The sequence below is a fragment of the Polistes fuscatus genome, unplaced genomic scaffold (assembly GCF_010416935.1).
Source record: "Polistes fuscatus isolate 324 unplaced genomic scaffold, CU_Pfus_HIC Scaffold3, whole genome shotgun sequence".
Taxonomy (NCBI): domain Eukaryota; kingdom Metazoa; phylum Arthropoda; class Insecta; order Hymenoptera; family Vespidae; genus Polistes; species Polistes fuscatus.
In genome coordinates, this window is record NW_025113107.1 from 14015993 (window position 1) to 14036765 (window position 20773).

The 20773-nt window shown below is 38.0% G+C and overlaps 1 protein-coding gene across 8 annotated transcripts in view; it reads right to left on the bottom strand.

The window, feature by feature from the left end:
• The window catches only part of LOC122519453 (hormone receptor 4), an 87203-nt gene that overhangs the window by 9412 nt on the left and 57018 nt on the right, over window positions 1–20773 (bottom strand). For 4 of the 8 annotated variants that reach the window (XM_043638882.1, XM_043638880.1, XM_043638881.1 and 1 more), the window contains exons 1-2: window positions 16268–16436; window positions 2453–2557 (exon numbers count right to left, since the gene is read on the bottom strand). In XM_043638882.1, coding sequence (XP_043494817.1) covers window positions 2453–2552 — 100 coding nt within the window. In that variant the 5' untranslated portion in view covers window positions 2553–2557; window positions 16268–16436. Of the gene's footprint in view, window positions 1024–2452; window positions 2558–16267; window positions 16437–20773 lie in introns of those variants that run through there. The other 4 variants (XM_043638877.1, XM_043638876.1, XM_043638875.1 and 1 more) reach the window with 2 other exon arrangements.

Sequence of the window (20773 nt, forward strand, 5' to 3'; positions counted from 1 at the left end):
TTTTCTTAATTTTCTTATATTCTTTCCTTTCGTGTAATTTATCTTCTTTAATATGTCGTGTCAAGACAAAAATATATGTTTGATTTATTCGAATGTTCGTTCTCACAAATTAAAATCATTTAATTTTTAGTTGAATTTTCACGCGTCGAATAATGCACGTGATTCTTCGATATAATCACTTTTCGTATTTTGAATAAATCCGCGATGAAAGCTCGCAAGTGATTTGATTCGAGAATTTAAGTAGTAACATCCGACATTAGTCAAACGCAATTGAGAAACGTGGTAGCATCTTCTTCCCTCGTAGAAATTCAGTTAATCTTTTTTCACGCACTCGGCGTATTCGTATTGTTCGAATTATTTCGATGAAAAAAAGTTACTCTCACACACACACACACACAACGTGTCTGTATATATAAATATTAATAATAGATTTATATCACTTTTGATTTGAATTTAATCTATTACAATTCACCGATCTCGTATAATAAATTAAAACCGGAATTTATTTTTAAAGTATAAACGTTATACAATTTATGCACAATATCTACGTAGATATAATTTATTAACCATAAACTATAATAATTAAACGGCGTTTGTATATAATAATAAATCAAACAGATATTTTCCGGATTAGGATTGATAACGATAACGGAATTTATCGCGATACGAAAAATAAATTGTCCACGTCATTTGCGAAACTATCCGTCCATCCCTTCTAGTTATTTTTTCAATATTTGTCTCTCGTTTTATTTCTTCTTCTTCTTCTATCATGTATCTCGTGGGTTGGAAAAATATAAGGGAACGACGAATTAGGTGATAATCCAGTCGTCGTTACTCTCGTAGTACTCCATTGAAGATCGAGTTGAAAATTCGTTTTGATCGTGTCACGTCAAACGCAATTGCGTAGTTTCTCTCTCTCTCCCTCTCCCTCTACCCCTCTCTCCCCCGCAACGAGCGTTGAATGTTCACGTGCAATCGAGAGGGATCAATGATTCACCGAGAGCGTCACGTTGTTGAACGTATCGCTCAACGATGATGATGATGATGATGATGATGATGATGATGATGATGATGATGATGATGACAACGAATATCGAACTAGCATACGCACATATGCTGTACAAAGCCCTTCTCGATACTATTCACTGAAGAAAAAAAAAAGGATTCCAATAAAATGATAGAAAAAAACTAAAACATTAATCCCCCCGTGACACTTGAAAGATCAATGATTCTTCGAGATCGTTCTCATCCTCGTTCGTTCGAACATATTTGACATAATGACGCGCGTGCCGATTTTTTCTGACGTATTCGCGAACGTTTAAGATCGATTCTAATAACAGTCTCTGACCTTTAACCGATATGCTAGGTCGCGAGGGTCATTGGTATCGTGCCGTTTGCAACCGTGTGTCGAAAAATCGATGCAGCTCGCTCTCGCGAGCGCGTCTTCGGATACGAATAGCTAAAGCTAGGCTACCTGTTCATTTCATACGACGTATTTTACGCACTTTTCATTATTTCTTACGAGGGAAAGAGAGAATGCGAAACAAACATATATTTATATGTATATATGTATGTATGAATGTGTGCGTGTCAAAATAGTTATGTTGATAAAGTAGAAGAAGAAGAAGAAGAAGAAGAGGAGGAGGAGAAGAAGAACAGCACGTGTTAACGCGAGTTCAAGCGAAGCCGAACTAGCACCGGTGCACGTCCGGGAAACCGCGTGATATTCAACCCTGCACTGCCACCTACCCTCCTCTTAGATTTAGCCCTCCGCCTACGCGGTCTCTTCCTCTCACCCACGTCTCGACCTACCCTTGCCAACCAATGACGACGACGACGACGACGACGACGATGATGACGACGAAGACAACAACAACAACGACGACTACGACGACGACGAATATTCGAACCTTTTTTTCCTTTCTTCTTCGACCCAAATCAACATCTTTATTATTTTTTGCGTGTGTATATTTTTGGCGTCTATTTTAACCGATCACATAATTCTATTTCGTATCGTTAAGTTTTTCATCTATTTCCACGTGTATAATCGTATCAAGGTTATGAAAAGCATAGAATTAGTGATTCCTTTAAAACAAGGACTAGGTTTTAATCTATAAGCGTATTTGATATTATCAATGATGGTATCAAAGGGATTAAGGATTTGCTATGATAGCAGAGATCCTTGGGTAAGATGAAACGATGCGGTTTGATATTCTGCAAATTTCTGATATGTTTCGTATGCGTTAGAATATAGTTGACGATAATTAACGTGTCCTCTATGTTTTCCTCGTGCGAAGTTGTGAAATTAAACGATGATTATTTTATTTTCTACGTGTCCTAGTTTCTTCTTCGTTGTAGACGTATAAAATGGAAAAAGAAGAAGAAGAAGAAGAAGAAGAAGAAGTAGAAGAAGTAGAAGAAGAAGTAGAAGAAAATAATGTTGAGTTCTTACCGTCGCTACTACATCGGGAGTCGACCTTTCTCCTTTTCAACTTGAGGTCTTGAAACAAGCTCATGTTGTCTAGCTCACACGGGCTGCTCGTAAGGGTCATAATTCCTGTAACAATAATTATACATAAATTAATGATCGTCGATATACTATTGAATATTAGAGTACGATACTTTAAATAATTATTAACTTGATTATACTTTTATATTTTTAATAATATTCCAAGAAGAACATGTGTGTATGTGTGTGTGTACGCATGTTCATATTGGAACATACAAAAATTGGAAATTTGTATAGACTGGCTTAACAACAATTGCAATTTGAAATCAATGTAATTAGTAATAAATGAGAATTATTTCTGTTGTTAGAGATAACGATTATTTGAATAAAATATTTCAATTAAATTAATTAAAAGATGAATTATCTGAAGCGCATAATTTGCAATGAACTTTTGTTCAGTCTATAGCAGACAATTGGAGAGGGTCGTAACATCTTAGAATATCGTTTCGCGGTTTAACGTAGAAAATCCTCATCCCTACGTCTTGACCGTTTTCATGACACATCATCATCGTCATACATAAGCGTGTTACGACTCGCTACCATGCTTTATGGGGTTCACGAGACCTCTGGTTTCTTCGGAACACATACGATTCTCCTTGCAATAATGTTAAATAATGGTATAATTGGGGGGTCGAGTCTAGGCGAGTCAGACTAGTGTTCTTCTGAACGAGAGATCGCTATAAACTGATCTACTGGGTGTCCAACGACAATGTCATTACTTTCTTTAACAATCTACACGAATTTGCAGCTTTGTTTCTCTTTCATTTCAAAAATATTAGATTCGCCTATAATAATTTAAGTAGAATCACGAGTCATTCGTTTAACTTAACGTTATGGTAAAAGTAAACAAAAAAAATGATAGTAAAATCGTTGAGATTTATTTTCTAATCAATTTTTCTATGACTCTCCCCGTTTATATACGCGTATATATCATTGACAAATATTCATATAACTACAGTTACGAGTCAGTTGCATCATGTCATTTTAATAACACTTCATTCTTCTTCTTCTTCCTTTTTTATTCTTTTTTTTTTTTCTTTTACTTCTTCTCGTACTTAATCTCTGGAATCGTCATCCTGATAGCAATAACTCCGGCACGTAATCGTTCAAACGGTCTGTGAATAATTAGGTACACGGCACGCCTGCTCCAAGGATCGGCTTACGACGAGTCTTGTTTTTATGGCGTCTAGAAGAACCGAACGAGACGAGTTCAGTTCTACTTTTGGGTCATTTTAATCATACCGCAAGATCATCGTTATCGTAGTTGTCGTTGATGATCGCACTCGTAAAGTCTGCTAGCTAGCTAGCTAGCTAACTTGCTAGCTGACTCGAGAACCCTTTGATCCATCATTCTCAACGGGTCAAGAAAAAAAGAAAAAAAGAAAGAAAGAAAGAAAGAAAGGGAGAAAGAGAGAAAGATAGAAAGATAGAATGAAACAACTTTGTTGTTTGCGTTGGTGAATGAATGAATGGGCGTATTCAAGACGAAATAATATTTTATGGGAATGTTCATTCAATTTACATGATTATACTGATTGATAATATTATATACGCATAAGTGATCTATATTATAAATATGTAAATGTTAGTTACATAGATATTCCGTTACAACTTACACAGGAAAATACTTCTTTGCATGACTTAAAAAAAAAAAAAAAACAGATTAATTTTTCAATAAAAGTAGAACACACTCATCTTTTTTTTTCCTCGTTGACTCGAGATCGGAATTATCTCGCGTCAATCGAAGGTTTCGAAGAAGTGAGAAGTCATTCTTCTCGAAAGTTGCTTTCCTCGAGCGGTAATCATTTGGAAATGGGGGATAAGTTTCTTCTTTTCTTTTATTTTTTTTTTCAATCGAAACGTCGCGAGCGACGGGAGTCGTCTTCTTCGGTTGGAAAGATATTTTTAATGCGCTCGATCAATGCCGAATTTAGGTAAAGGGAGGAACACCTTGACTCGTTCGTTAAAATATCACATCGAAAAGAGTATCACCAATTGTTTAACGAAAAAATATCTTACTACTTTGTTAACCCTATAATAATTATTAAAAAAAAAAAAAGGAGAAAAGATAAAATTTAAAAAAAACAAAACAAAAAAAGAGGGTAAAATGTGTGTATAAACAAAATATGTGTGTGCGTGTACGCGTGTGAACAACGTTACTCGAGCCGCCGGTTTTGCTTGGTAGTTTATATATTAAAGAGCCACGTGGGCGAGTAGTGTGTGAGTTTGTTAAGCGCATACGACGATAGATGGAGTTGCATGTGCACTAATATACACTGGGTGACGCGGGCGTTGGCATGCGCACGGAGAGTAGTCGAGATAGAGAGTGAGAGGGAGACACGCGGCAGTGTGTAATAGTAGTAGTAATAGTAGTAGTAGTAGCAGCAATACACATGCGCGTGTTTTGCGAGAGAGTGTTGGAGAGTGGGAAGGTGGGAGGATGGGAGGATGGGAGGATAGAAGGGAGGGAGTATAACGAGAGTGAGTGCATTCGCGGCGCACACATACGATATATTCTCTCTTTCTCAATTCCCCTTTGGTGGTGTGTGGAAAGGCGCGTGTACGTGCCGAGCCGGGGTCCTTGCTCCCTGCCGTATGTGGGTCAGCAGTCTCACACACGCTGCTATTCTTGCGTAACCAATGCATGCATACGACCGACCGAGGGCCGACGACGCCGCCGCCGCCACTGCCGCCGGCGTGCATGCATGCACATGCACCACACAACACACCGAGACGGAAAGTGCAGCCAATGCGCTAGCTAACCTACGGAGCGCCACATACGCTACTCTACACGACTACAAAGACTATAAGTAAGTAGTTTCTCTCTAGCTCCCCCCCCCCTCCTCTTCCTACCAACCCCTCTCCTCTCTCTCTCTCTCTATGCGTTAACCTCCGAGTAGTCTAAGCGCAAGCTTCTTCTCTATTTTCTCCCTCTCTCTCTCTCTTTCTTTATTTCTCTATATCGGCCAAGCTTTTTCGAGTTTCACGTTCCTCCCTACGAAGCAATGCTATTGCGAAGAAGCTTCGTATTACGCGTTTCTCTCTCTCTCTCTCTCTCTCTCTATTACTATTTTTATATACACACGATATTTCTATTTTGCCTTCGTTTCATTTTGAACGCCTGCATTTTTTGTTGTTGTTGTATTCCATCCTCTCCATTTAGCAGAATGATTATCATTGATTTATGTTCGAAAAATATGATTTGCGATTATATGTATTATTGTTGGTAAGGTTGAATCGCGGAACGGTACGTCCAATTTTATGTAGCATGTAGATTTTACCGCTATAGGGGCCGCGGACGGTGAAAGTGACTCTCCCACGCCATGACATCCTATGACTATGCCCCCCACCATTTTCTTCCTCTTCTTTTTCTTTTTTCTTCTTCTTCTTCTTCCCGAGTACGATCATGTTTTACAATATCTACTTAGAATAATCTCTCCATTTCTTCCTTTTCATTCGAGAATTACAATAAATTATTCTCCTATTTCTAATCATACGTCATACGAGTAACACGTATTTTTTGAATAGTTATTAAACAAAGACAATAATAATAGAGAACGAAATAAGTAACGAAACCACTTTACTTTCTTATCTTTTCACACTCGACACCGTTACAAACTACGACTCATTAAATTCCACCTTATCTAACCTAAACGCGTCTCCGCTAATCGCATTGTTAGAAAATAACAATATTTTTTTTTTCTTGGGTTTTTTTCAGTCAATTTAGGATTGCGCGTAATTTGTCCTTATTTCGCAAATATTATTTATATGAAATATAAATTGGAGTGTAAAATGAATACACAATTTGAGAGACCCATCGAAAAATGAAATTTCGTGAATATCTGAAGTGTTGGTGTCCTATTTTGATAATTGTCGATGAAAAATAATATCAAATGGTGGAATCATGATGGGGGACAGGCTTATGTTAGTCTCCGTACGGATGCTCGCGAGCTGGCAGACGGCAAGGAGAGAACGGCCAGTGAGAGTTAGAGAGACCGGTACATTGAACCTCCGCAGTGAAAGTTTCTCTATTATACCACTGGCCTTACCTTACTTTTCCTTAGGCAAACCTTACCGTGTTGTGTCATAAGCTACTGCGCGAGAGAGAGAGAGAGAGAAATAAAAAGAGAAAAGGAAGAAAGAGAGAGCACCATAGAAAGATCGAAATTCGAGTTCTCGTCCTACTACCGTTACAAATTACGATTCGTTATTTTTAAACTTCACGACTGACTAATACTTCTGATCTCTTCCACAAACACGTATTAATATCACCAATACAGAAGCACGCAGTACGAACGGCACCCAACACTTTCGTCCCTGTCCCTTCTCTCTCTCTCTCCTATCTTTTCAAAGTCTCTTCTTTTCTTCTTCTTTTCTTTCCGTTTCCGTCGAATATACACACACGCATTAACGTACGCACCACGGTTCGTTGGAAATCAGCCCGCGACCATTTCAAAATCTACTCAATTTTGTCTTGTTTCGATCGTTTACACCACTTCAGCGAATTATTATCTTTAGAAATTGTCGTTTGCTTTGTGTCGATTTTACGCTCGAACGTTTTCTTTTTCTTTTTAATTATATGCGAAGAGGTGAAGGTGAAGGAGGTGGCAGGCAAGTGCGGGTGGCTGCGGGGAACGGACGGACGGACAACTTTAATGTCGAAGTTTTGTCTGTTACGAAATGATCGAGTCATCTTTTCTGTCCTTCTCTCTCTCTTTCTCTCTCTCTTTCTTTCTTTTTCACTCGCTCTCTCTCTCTCTCTTTCATTTTAAAACTGTTGCAATTTGGAGCAAAAGGAGGAATCCCTTACTTTCGAGTTTCTAATGTTCGTGCGATCGACCGTGGCTGAATTGGCACGATAGCGATCGCGTAAATTTAACTTCCGCTCTTTTAACGAAAGAAAAAGAAAAAGAAAAAGAAAAAAATAAAAATAAAAAGTGGAGAAATTTCTATCTCCAACTTTTCTTCCTCCTTTTTCCCTCTTGTTTTCTTATTTTCGTAAACTTTTAAATAAAGATACGATAGTAAATAAAACGAAAAGTAAAGAAAAGAAAAAAGAAAGCACCTCCTTTAAAACAATATTTTTTCAATGGATAAAATTCGTACCTATGTGACGACGTTGTTGCAGGACACTCATATTGGCGCACATTTTCTATGCCCAGAAAGATTAGACAAAAAGTCCTTCAAAATTCCCAGTAGTATCCTTTATTATTAGCAATCACTAAGTAATCATCATTATCATATAACTACTACTACTACTACTACTACAACTACTACTACTACACAGCACGATACAAACATAATTAGAATGAAATGATAAAAATATCACCGTAGAACGAGGAAAAAAATTAATTCACGAAACTTTCAATCGGGTTACCAACTGGCAACATTTTTCATCGTTCAAACGAAAAACGTTTACTCACACGATAGAATAAAACTCGGTAACGTTTGTCAAAATTTCACAATCGAATTTAATCGAGTTCTCATCGTCTGTTGTAACGGCGATTACGAAGTTACAAACCGAACAACGACAACGACAACGACAACACAACGACGACTACGAGCCGAAGTGAACGCCTCGCGAAGCCCAAAGTTTTTGGGCCAAGCGGTTTGTGTGCGGGCCACGCGATCCACCGAACTCATGGATCCACGTTCGGTTAGCGTGGTGGTGGTGGTACCAGTGGCCTCGATACCAACCGAGATCCTCCAATCCCAACCAAGCCCAATGCCAAAAACTCGAGGCGCGTGTAAACGAGAACTTTCACTCTCTCGTAGTTCTCGTTGAACCGTACGGCCACGGTTACGAAGGTGGATCTCTTCACCTGGAGATCTTTTTGTACGAATGGGGGCAAAGAGAGAGATGAGGAGGGTAATGGTGGGGCGGGGGGGGACCGAGGTGGCAGGAACCAACGAAAGAACGGACGGACGGACCGACGAACGACGTGGATTCGCCATGACATTCGATCACGGTCGTTATATTACGACAAAACTTGTGAGATATTTTGCGTAAAGAAAAGGGCTGGTTGGTTGGATGGTTGGCTGGTTGGCTGACTGGCTGCTGTGCGTTTTATGAACGTTGCCTTCGGAGAGTCCATGCTTGTTTACGAACCAAACAGGAAGCGTTTTGACGCAAACACGATGACGAAAGAATTTCTAACGAGCATTAACCTCGTCTTCTCACGTTTCTTCGTTTCAATACCGTATATACGATATATATATATATACATATGTATGGGAATAATGTTCTCACTTCATTGTTTATTGATAATATTTCAATATTTAATTCGTTTGTATCTACGTTCTAATCGAACGTTTTGCATTTTTCTTTGTATTTTTAAATAACGCCAGACACAATCGATAAAGTAAGAGAAATTTTATTAGCCGTATAAAATTGTCGCTTTTAGTAAATTTTCGAGAGAGAGAGAGAGAGAGAGAGAGAAAAAGAAATGGAAGATTCCTTTCTCGCACGAGGGTACACACCGAGTATTGGTTACGTAAGGAATACGTTGAGTATGTGTGAGAGAATATAAAAGTAGCTGAAAGAGAAATATCTTCTCTTCTCCATATACGGACTGCACCACTTTCGTGATGTTTTTCTCACCGATGCGTCCATACACATACACATACACACACACGTTATATGCAAGAAGAAGAGAGCGAAAAAAATGAAAAAGAAAAAGAAAATAAAAAAACAGATGAAAAAGAATAAAGGAAAGGAAATAAAGAAGAGAGTTAATCTTTCGATTTTCATTGCAATTTCACTTTCGATATATCGAACGATCGAGTGGTCCAATGGTCTGTCTCTTACGCGATAATCATTCGAAGAAGATCGACCGAATCCCCATATCCTGGATCGGAGTGAAAGAGGGATGGAGGAGGAGGAGGAGGAGGAGGAGGGGGCACCTGGATCGACTGGTGTTTCACTTTTTAACCGATAAGAAAGTAACGAAAGTCGTCGATGAAAGTTTCGGACAGTGTCGTGCCGGCTGGACGAGCCAATCCAAAAGTGAGGGGGACAACGGAGTGAGAGAGAGAGAGGGGGAGGGGGGGAGGAAAAGGGTGGGGGGAGGAGAGAAGAAGTCCGTGGTTCGTTTTGAACGCAAGCCGCGTATTTCGTGCGCGTATTTATTCGACGAAAGCAAAAGTACGAGAAGAGGAGCAGCAACAGTAGCAGCAGCAGCAGCAGGAGGAGGAGGAGGAGGAGGAGGAGGAGGAGGAAGAGGAGGACCTTGTGAGAGGCGTCATCCTCTTCTCTCCTCTGTTCTTTTTTTTCTCTTTTTTTTCTACTCTTCTTCTTCTTCTTTCTTCTTCTTTTTTAATATCTTTCACGGTGTCTCTCTTTCTTCGAAGATACCGGTTTTTGTGGTGAAACGATAGCATCTTACAGGAAGATCGAACCCGTGAGTGAAAACCATGTCCTTCGTCGAAACAGTGTTTTTTACGTTACGTCATTCCTCCGGTGTATCATTTTTATTTGCATTTGACCTATCTCCGTCGTTCTTTTTACCGAGAATTTTACGATTTCTTTTTTTCTTTTTTTTTTCTTTTTCTTGTTCGTACCATTGCATAATTTGTTTTTTTTTTTTTTTTTTTTCCCCCTATTAGCAATAGAATTTTTAATTACGACAAATTGCACTTTTTCGCGTGCGTTTGGTTACTTTTTTTCTGTTCTTTTTTTTCTCTCCCCCCTCCCAGGAATTTCATTCTTCTCTCATCTAGCTTATTATCTCGTCGAATCTGATTTCCTGCAATCGGATATTAGACTTTTATTTCTCTCTCTTTTTTCGTCCCTTGAAGAGTATGCCACAAATAAGTAGCAACGGATCGTCCGAGTAGGCCACCTGTTGCATTGTGTTTTAACACACCATATGACGTAGGTGGTAAGTTCCGAAGGATCACGTTTCTAAATATCTTTCCGATGACCTGTCTTGAAAAAAAAAAATAAATGAGACTCTTTATTTCTTTTCCAATGCCCTCGCCCTTAACGTTATATTTCTATCATCGAACAAAAAAGACATTGAACTTGTAACTTTGTTTTCTTCGATCTCACCCCCCTCCTCCCCGTAAAGAAGAAAAAATATAAAAAGAAAAAAAAGAAAGCACAAATAGGTTAACAATGTTTCCGCATTATAATCGTTAATAAATATAAACAAATTAATGATCATTCGAATGAAATGAAAATTTTCTTTTGAAAATTATTTATCACCAATAACGAGTAATACTTATATAAAATATTATATATAATAATAAAATAATATAATATATTAATAATAATAAAAATAATTATATATATCATAAAATAAAGATTTTCATTTGATTATAGCCATAGAGAAAAAAAAAATGGTAGCTCCAAGGATACGTTAAGTTTAAACGATCGAGTATGACGAAGGTGTTTATTATATCGTAGTAAAATTTCGATGACTTTTAAAATCCTAGACAACGGCGTTGGCCGGTGCATAGGCTAGCTAGCTAGCTAGCTAGCATGCGAATGCATGCTTGCATTCGTACGCGGCAGTGTGGGCAGTACTGCAGTCGTTCGTACCAGCACGTTGTGAGCGGTTGGCCATGGCATACTTAGTAATGTCAATCACACCGTCAGGCATGCACTATCATGCGTTAGTGCGTATGTGTGTGTGTATGTCTGTCTGTGTGTCTGTGTGTGTGTGTGTACACGCGCGTGTATTCGAGCGAGCATGATCGTTCGCTTACCGACACGCACACACGACTTTTGCTTCTCGTTGTCGTCCTCCTCCTCCTCCTCCACCACCTCCTCCTCCTCCTTCTTCTCTTCCTTTTCTTTCCCTCACTCTCGAACAGACTCTCGTAGCCTTTTGAACTTTAACCTCTCATAATTTCCTTAATAATCGATATCGACTAACAACTGCTTCGATATCGATATTTCGATACCCGAATTTATTTGTCCCCTTTTTTTATTTTCATGCTCAAAATTTGTACCGATCGATTAATAAATTACGGTTAACTAAGGTTTTTTTTTTTTGACGTTTTTCTTTTGATTTTTTATACGACTTTTTAGAATCATCGATTTTGTCGAGAATATGTTTGTCATTCTCGCGTTTCTTTATGTATTTGGTAGACGAATGTCTAACGTAAACATATTATTTACGAAACCGTGAATACTAATCGTTTTCATTTAGATATCAGTTGCCTGATTATATACAACTTGCTGTAATTCTGTACGCAAACGGTCTCTTCTAAGAGACGTTTGGCTTTATTTTATCATTTATTTTCTAACGTTTACTAAATACAATTTTTCTTCTTCTTCTTCTTTGCTTTCGGTTTAGAAAATTATTTTCAGATGATTATTTTGTTATTTTAAAATCGTTAAGCATTAAACGATACCTTGTCGTGTGATTTCCGTTAAACAAAATTGAACAATTCGAAAACGTGGTCGTTTATGAATGAAAACAATCATTCCCAGTCACGTTTTCTTATTTTTAGTCACGATTCTCCAGCAGCTGGCTATTGAATTTTGTATAAATCCGATGATCAATTAGAAAAACATAAGATCGATATTGTTTTTACTTGGCTTCTTCTTTAGCAAAGAAGGTTAAATCAATTTAAAGTTTTCCGCATTGTATATTTCAATGCCATGTTATTTTTGTTCCACGATCTACTAAAGTATTGCGTAGATCGTTCGTTCATTGCAAAATCAAACACTATGAATTTATTTTTTTCTTATTCTAGTATGATCGATCATTATGCGATGCATATTAGAAAGTTTAATAAATCGAAGACGTATTTGTGTTAACAAAAAAAAAAAAAAAAGAAGAAAAAATAGTTTAAATTGATATAACCACATCATCATTCCGATCTAAAAATTGAATAACGATCCAAAGTATTCAGAAATGAAAACCTGTTTATCGAAGAATCCAATCAGTTGATCGTCGATCTCGAGTCCGTGATCTTGGTGGAATTTCATTGGATCGTTCGGACTTAGGATCGATTCATCGATCTATCCAAACGATAAATCGATTGACAAAGATAACGAGAATCCATGAAATGAGGGAGATAGAGTGTGCAGAATCGACGTAAACTAATGTCACGAGAGAGATGCCAGAATAATCACTCCCGCGAGCTGCAACAGCCTTTGAACAGCTTTAAGGCCACGTTGCGTCCATGAGAATCGACCTCAAAGGAGTGTCGACACTGTACAATCATCATCATCATCATCATCATCATTATCATCATCATCATCCGCTATATATTATACGCTATGAGAATTTCTTCTATTATAGGAGAAAACTTTGACTAATCAAAATTACTCATTGATTTAAAATAAAACAACGAGGGATCGCGTCACGTGAGGATTTTTTTTTTTTTTTTTTTTTTTTTTTTTCCCCAATCAAATTCGACTCCATCGATTAGAATTTTTCTCATATAAACGAAAAATATTTATTTTAATTTCTTCTATCAAGATTGAAAGATTTATAGGATACATTTGAAACGACTCTCCGAACGATTCACCGAATAGGAACGTATTTTTATTTATAAGCGTATTCAGAGAATGTGTCCACGCAATGATATTATTTTTAGAAGAATGTATAAAGATGTCATGCACCTTTTCAATCGCGTTTCCATCGGCTATAGGGTACTCGCGTTTGGATGAAAAGATACCGGTACTCGAGGACTGCACGTGTCAGGGTCAAATGACATCATTGCTACGCAAGGATTCGCACGAGCGTGCGATGGTATTTGCGTCGTCGTAATTCATCCTGACGATCGTTCGTTCACGGTCCTAGCTCGAGTTTTTCAAAGAAAAAGAAGAAGAAGAATAACAACACGCGTCGTGAAAGAAGAAATCTTGCGATGCATGAATGTAATTTCACTTAACTTAAACGTTTATTATATATTGATTTAATAATGAATTTTCATCGATAGAATATAAAATCACTGTCATTAATTTAAATGACGATATTTTGAATATTCGACCGTTCGAATAGATCGAGATAGTCGTTCGACCGAGTTGAGAAGAAACGTTTGAGATACCGAAGTCTGTTGAGTGGTTTTCTCGTCGTGCAAGTAAGTACTGCCATGCGCGTCTAATGCCATCATTACCGAGCGAGTATATTTAGTTTGAGATTGGCATAGGTCGAGAGAGAAGCTAGCTTTGCTAGTTGTTATCCGTATTCTACGCGTGTGATTTCTATACTTTCTCAGATTCAAAGATGGTTACCATCGTTCATCCGATTAAAAGATTTTCATAAGATGATCAATTATTTCCTTAATATTAGTCAAACATTCATTAGATCGGATGAAATTCTGTAAATTTTCGAGGGAAAAGGATTTAGAGTCAATTTCGATGGCGCCAAGTAGTTGAAAGAAGATGACGATTCATGTCGAGGACGTCGTTGATGATTGGCCGAGATCCTCGGTTTAATAATTGGCCTACTGGCTGCACACCCAGGCATATACTACTATGATACGTTAGTATGCGTATAGAGTCAGTCGACAGGCTGAGTTGAGCAGCTGTGTAGTGCATGGACGTAATGTATACTCGTATGAGAGCACGTTTGCACCCGACCTATCTCAAGCTTCGTCATCGAGAACTTGAGGTTATGCTAGGTAGGACACATCACTGTTCGTGCCCCTGCTCTCTCGCTCATCCGCCAGAATAACTTCCCGGCCGTCGGGCTTGCATAATATTCTACTACGCGAGCTACAACCCTACTCTTCTATCCTATGGTCTTTTCTTTTCTTTTTCTTCCCCAATTGGTCACGCGTAATTGTTTATAGATTAAAATTAATAAGAGAAAAAATTGGCAGCATCACCAACTCGCACCACGTTCGTATCACCAATCGGATATATTTCCCAGTTCTTTTAGTGTAACTTAGAATAATTTTTGTTCTCTCTTCATTGAAACTAACTCTCGTAAAATATATTTAAACGAACGCCGTATATTCTCCCATCTAATTTTATTAATTGAGTAGATACTTTGCAATCGCGAAATATATCGCGTTTACGCTTGGCTTCTTTTTATACGCTTCCCTTTCTTTAACGATTCGTTTCAAGGTTGTAAGAATTTGTTGAGAAAAAAAAATCAACATCATCTCGAATGATCTTCCGCTTTAAAAAAAGAGACAGAGAGAGAGAAAGAGAAAAAGAAGAAGAGGAAGAATCTTCCCGAGCAAGTTTTAAGAAGCAAGTTTAAACGAGAGGGAGAACAGACCTGAAGGCGAACGATTCTTCTTCTTGCTTCTTCTTCTTCTTCTTGCTATTCGAATTTGGCGGAGGCCGCGTCCTTTGAAAATATCTTTTTTCTTTATTCTACGTTTGTCCAAAAAATTCTCACGAATTTTGACGAGCCGGAAATCTAGCATACATCACGACCGAGTCGACCTAGACCTTTCGACGCACGCACATGACACCGAACGTTTGCGCCTTTTCGTATTTGCATCCCATTAACGATTCTTCCTACTCGGGTTTTGCTGCTTCGTTTTTTTTTTTTACATTGATAATCGGTTGTTTCATTTCTTTCTTTTTTTTTTCTATTTTTGTTCTTTTTTTCCAAACAGAAAAATAAAACAAGGTATTATGTAGATCGTGGATTTATTTTAACGCCACCACGGTTATTACCTTCGGCGAAAAATATCTTTTATAAAATATATATTATAATTTATTATTTCATCATCCATCTTAGGATATATTATTTAAATTACGTTCGTAGTATTCATTGAGCGAGATTCATTTCTTACGAGTCCAAGTCACAAAAGTTTGCGGAAGATTTTAAAAACCACTCTTACGCCTCTATGCCACGATTTTTTTAATCCGAGTGTTTTTTTTTTCTTCTTCTTCTTTTTTTTCTTCCTTTCTTTTTTTCTTTCCTCTTGTATCTTTTTTTTTCTTTTTTATATAGTATCGTAACAAAGTTCCTAAGCGTGCATTTTTACGATACCAAGGGAAAAAAAATGTTCTTTCAAAAGTCTCCCCCTCTCTCTCTCTCTCTCAAAAGAAAAAAAAAGAAAAGAGTAATCTATTTTTAAAATTACTCAACAACTTAGATACTACATTTCCTTGTATAATTTTAAATCTTCTTGTTATACGATTTATAAAGGATCGATTAATCATTTTCGCGAGGGAGAAAACAAAATAGCATTGATTACGATAATAGAATATTAACAAAACAGTCTCGTATATAATAAAACGTATAAAATAAAATAAAATAAAAAATAAAAACTGGTGTGTGTACTTATATACTCACGTAAGAAGTTATACTTCTTTGGCGTACCGAAACGAATATAACCTCAAAAATAACTTCAAACAAATATTGGACTGGAAGTATGAGAACATAAGCAACTAATTATTATTATTTACTTACTTAACAAACAAAAAAAGAAAGGAAACATATTTTCAATCGGTCCACACTAAATATAAGGGAGATATATCGAAATATTTGATGCGTCAACTGTCATGGCGCGGTGATAGAACTACTTCCCGCTTCAATCATTTAAGTAAAGCGGCGCTGAGTACGATTAGTATTTGGATGGGTGACCCGCTTGAGAAAAAAAGGGGGGAAGAAGAAAGAAAAGAAAGACAACTTCATGCCGTATACTTGAAAAATTGCTTTGCCGCGCTTTGTCGTAAATATCGACAAACTTCATGGTGTCGTTTTTCCAGACGCTCGGAACAAAATCAATTCCCCATTACATTTTCCCAAACGCGCCAAAAGAAGTATAACTTCGATAAATAAATAAATTCCGCAATAAATAATGATATGAAAACATCAGTGATTAACTTACATCTTTTTTCGCTTAGAACATCCAAATTATGAATTATCGTGGGTTAATCTTGTTCTCTTGGAATTTGACCGACGTCGATAAACGTCGGAACCATTAGTGTTTTTCAACAAATAAATGCGTCGGCTTTGACGACAACAACGACGACGACGACGATGACGACGACGACGACGACAACGACGATGACGAATCAAATGTCACGATGAGGGGGAGGGGGGCCCGGGAGTATTCGTTAGGTGTTACGTTACTGTTCGTTTCGATATCATGCGCACATAGGTAAACGCACATGGCCAAATTCGTACCTCATTTTATATTATTTTTTTGTTTTTTTTTTAATTTTATAAATAATCGTCGTCGCCTTTTTCTCGTCGATATAAATATATAATATATATTTATATAACTTTCTTTTTTTTTTTTTCAAAAGTAATATCCTTTATCCAATTCCGTATTATTTTTCTCTATGTAAATTAGATAACACCGTACACTTTAGTTGATGTTTATTATCTTCTGTCACTTGTCCTCTTCGAACGATATGACGAACTATCAGAGTTTACTATTATTGTTTTCATTTATATACGCGTATCATTAGTCTTTTCGTTTAGTATGATTTCAATCGTTCGTCGATGTACACACACGCGAATTGTCGTTGCCGGTACACTTATCTCTTTCTCTCTCACACTCTCACTCTCTCTCTTTCTCTTTCTGCGTGAACCAAAATGGCAGGCTGGCTCACGCGGAAACTTACGTAACGAAACTTTGCTAACTTTTTTTCACCATTTCCCACGATCAACTGGTCTCGTTGGACGTATGATCATAAAAAGCATCTCACGTTGTCGTTGATCGAACGTGACCTATCTCGTCATTATATTTCAATCCTTTACGATCAATGTACCTTCTCGATTCTCTTTAGATATTTTTCTTTTTCTTTTTCTAATGGCTGTGGCAGTACTCGAATAAACGATTATATCGATTTTTTCATGGAGTCTTTCGTTGGCAGTGCTTGGAATATTCTCCTTCTTTTATTATTATTATTATTATTATTATTATTATTATTATTATTATTTTAATGAATTATTTTTCTTCTTAGATCGGACGACGCGACGAAGTCCAGGACGCGTGATATGTTTTTCGTGGATGAACAAATAATTACAACAAAATCACAGAGTGGACGATAAGAGATCGAACGTTTTATACGTGTGTGTTTGTCTGTGTGTATATATACACATATATATATATATATATATAAAATGAGAAAGAGAGAGAAAGAGGAACAGACAGATAGGCAGATAGAAAGATACACGTAAGTATTTGTATGAATTGAAAGATTGGCAGTGACGTTGATAGAATCGTAAATTCACCACGAACGATTTTCTTATCTTCACAATTTCTTCGTATCTTCTTCTTCTTCTTCTTATTCTTCTTCTTATAATTATTATTATTATTATTCTTCCTTTTCTTCTTATTAATATTAATTTATTTCTTTTTTTTCAGCGATCAAAAGATGAACCAGGAGGAACGAGATTACGAAAAGGCGGGGGTGGGTGGGGGTTTGCGTGTGTGCGTGAATGTGAATGTGGACAGGTTCATAATCTAAAGGTAACGATAATGATCGTCGTTAGAATAGAACAAGGAAATGTAAAAATAAACAGTAGCAGCAGTAGCAGTAGCAACAGCAGATAGAGGAAGAGGACACTCGTTGAATATTCTCGTTCGATGCCACTTCGAAAGTCCGTACACTTTCTCTCCTCGGGCTAGCGAGTTCGAAATACTCGAAGAACATTTCCTTCCTCGATCGGAGTTCTCCCGGCACATCCGTTAGCAACTTCCGGATAAGGATCTATCGCGATAGTCTTTCGTAAAAAGTGTATAATCTGGTATTAGTCTTCCTCGATGCGAAATCTTACACTTGCACCATCGTATTTTTCAATCGACAAAATGAAGAAAATATTGATCGATAATTTCGATGAAACTGGACGATAGGAGGAGGTAAGATCGAAATTTTAGGATTACCGTAGGTCGGGATACGACGGGAGGAGGAGGAGGAGGACCGGTAGTTCCGGTCGAGACACGTGGTCACCTCGAGATCGCATGCATGGAAGAGACGGAGGATGAAAGGGAACGAGAGGAGGAGGGGATGGATTCGATTTTCGCGCGACTCCTTTTTTTCCCCGGTTTTATCGGGGAAAAATTTCTGATCTTCTATCGAAGTACGATTACAAACGTCATCATCGTCATCGTCATCATCATTGTCATCGTCATCATCATTTTCGTTGTCGTCGTCGTCGTCGTCAAAATTGTCGTCATGTCATCACATACACAATCACCACTATTACACCGATAATAACTATTATTATCAAAGGTCACAAACTTGTTTGTTAAAACAATTATTTAGCACAATAATATATTAATGAGACGACATTTATCGGGCCGCTTATAATTTTCTTCCTCTTTTGAAGATGGAGAGATCGGGGTGAGGTGGTGGGGTGGGGGGTGGGGAGTCGTTCGATCAGGGAGAACAAGAAAAATAGTATTTCGATAAATTGGTATCAATTTTTTTTTTCGTAACGTTCAATGAATATAACGCGTAAAAATTTATGCGTGAGCGTAGAAGAGTGCGCGCGCGCGCGCGCAAGCGGGCTTTTTTTAATCTTTACGAAATATGTGTTTACATGTTTAATAGAGGTTGTTTTTGTTCTTTGAACGAATGTGTTTAGCAAGAGCATTTATCTATCTATCTATCTATCTATCTATCTGTCTATCTGTCTGTCCGTCTGTCTGTCCGTTTGTCTTTATTTGTAGTGTTGAGGTTGCGCGCGCGTTGCCTCGTCGTCCCGCGAGGTGTAAACCGAGTGTCGAGCTGAGTTGGCTTCGACAAAGTAGGGCGACGACTGGGACAGCGGCCACGGGCACCAGCGCTCACCGACGAGGAACCCGTGCGCCGTGCGGTGGAGGAACTGTGGAAGTGGAAGAGAGGAACCCTCCGAGTTAAACGGCGGCGTTGCTGTATACTCTACGTTCTCCAGTAGGGGAACCTCCAACTCCGCTGCAACATCATCGTCGTCGTCGTCGTAGTCGTCGGAACTAGCTTGCAACAACCTAGCTTGCAACCTAGCAAGCCTAGCAGAGCTAGCTACCCGTTCTGTGTTCAGCTGCTGCTGTTGCTGTTGCTGCTGTCTACTTCCAATTCGACTGCCAGTTGAACTTCAACTTTCCTTCTATCTTTCACTCTCTCTTTCTCTCTCGTTCTGTGTGTTTTTTTTTTCCTATTTTTGTTTGTTTTCGTTTGTTTGTTCATTCGTTTTTTTTTTTCGAAATACTTCTTAGCAGGTTCGATATGAAATAATTGATTGTTGATAGAAAATATCGATTATCATTGAACGAGCGTTCTGAGAGAGTTAAAAAAGAGAAAGCCAGGAGGAGTTGTTCGCGGGAGACTCGAGAGAGCTCTCTCAGTCAACCTATACGCGTTCTTGTTCCTCTTTTACGGTCTAGGCCACGATGTTCGATAACCGAAAAACTTTCACCTTCCGAGGAACGTTAGTTATATCGAGGAGTCCGTGACCAAAGATCGCTATACTATTCGTATGTAAAGCCTTTATAGAGTTTCCCATTCTCTTGATCTTGATCTTTCGATCTGTTTCGTTACGTAAAATGGAAAAGAGAAATATCATGGTGTTATTGATACTACTCTCTTAAGATATTATTATTATTATTATTATTATTAATAATTTTCAAATAATTCTTGTATCGAGAAAGAAAATCCTAGTTGGGAAGCTTGGAATTTGCGTGCTGGTGCGCAGGACGAAGGCCGATACGACCCGCTCTGGGGGAGGACTCTTTAGAATCTACTACGTCACAAAGATCCTCTCCGCGAGTCGTCGCCCTGACCTCAAAAGAGATGACTGACCCCGCAAGCTCGCCGCTTTTCTATTTGATAAGATAATAAACTAGGATTGGACGGATGAATCTTCGTTTCACTATTTCACAATAAATGATACTCACTTAATTGCCATTTAGAATATAGATGATAATGAATCAGTCACGTTGTAGTCATAAATTTTCGTTTAAAAAAAAAAAGAAAAAAAGAAAAAGGAAAAGAAGGAAAAAGAGACCGTGAAAAAACGTCTTATGAACTTGGGTAAAATACGCAAGTGGAGGAGCTTCCTGTTTGTTGGTTTGACATTGCTTACGACAATGAAGTAGCTTGCGGTGAGTCATTTTATACGCGTCATTACGAAAAACTCGCGTTGACTGTGATTTCCAAGCATCGATATATTCGAACGATCAATTTACGAGATTATTATTTTGTATTTGCACGTGTTCGATAATCGAAACGTTGAAATAATCAAATAACCGGGGCGATTGTGACGGCGTGTGATTTATTTTTTGTAATTCTTGGAAAAGAAAATAGCTCGTGGCAGTTCGGTCGAGGATTCAACGACACATATTCGGGTCGCGAGCCGATTGTTTGCCGGAGGATTAAACGTCACCCGCTCGAATGGCGAACAA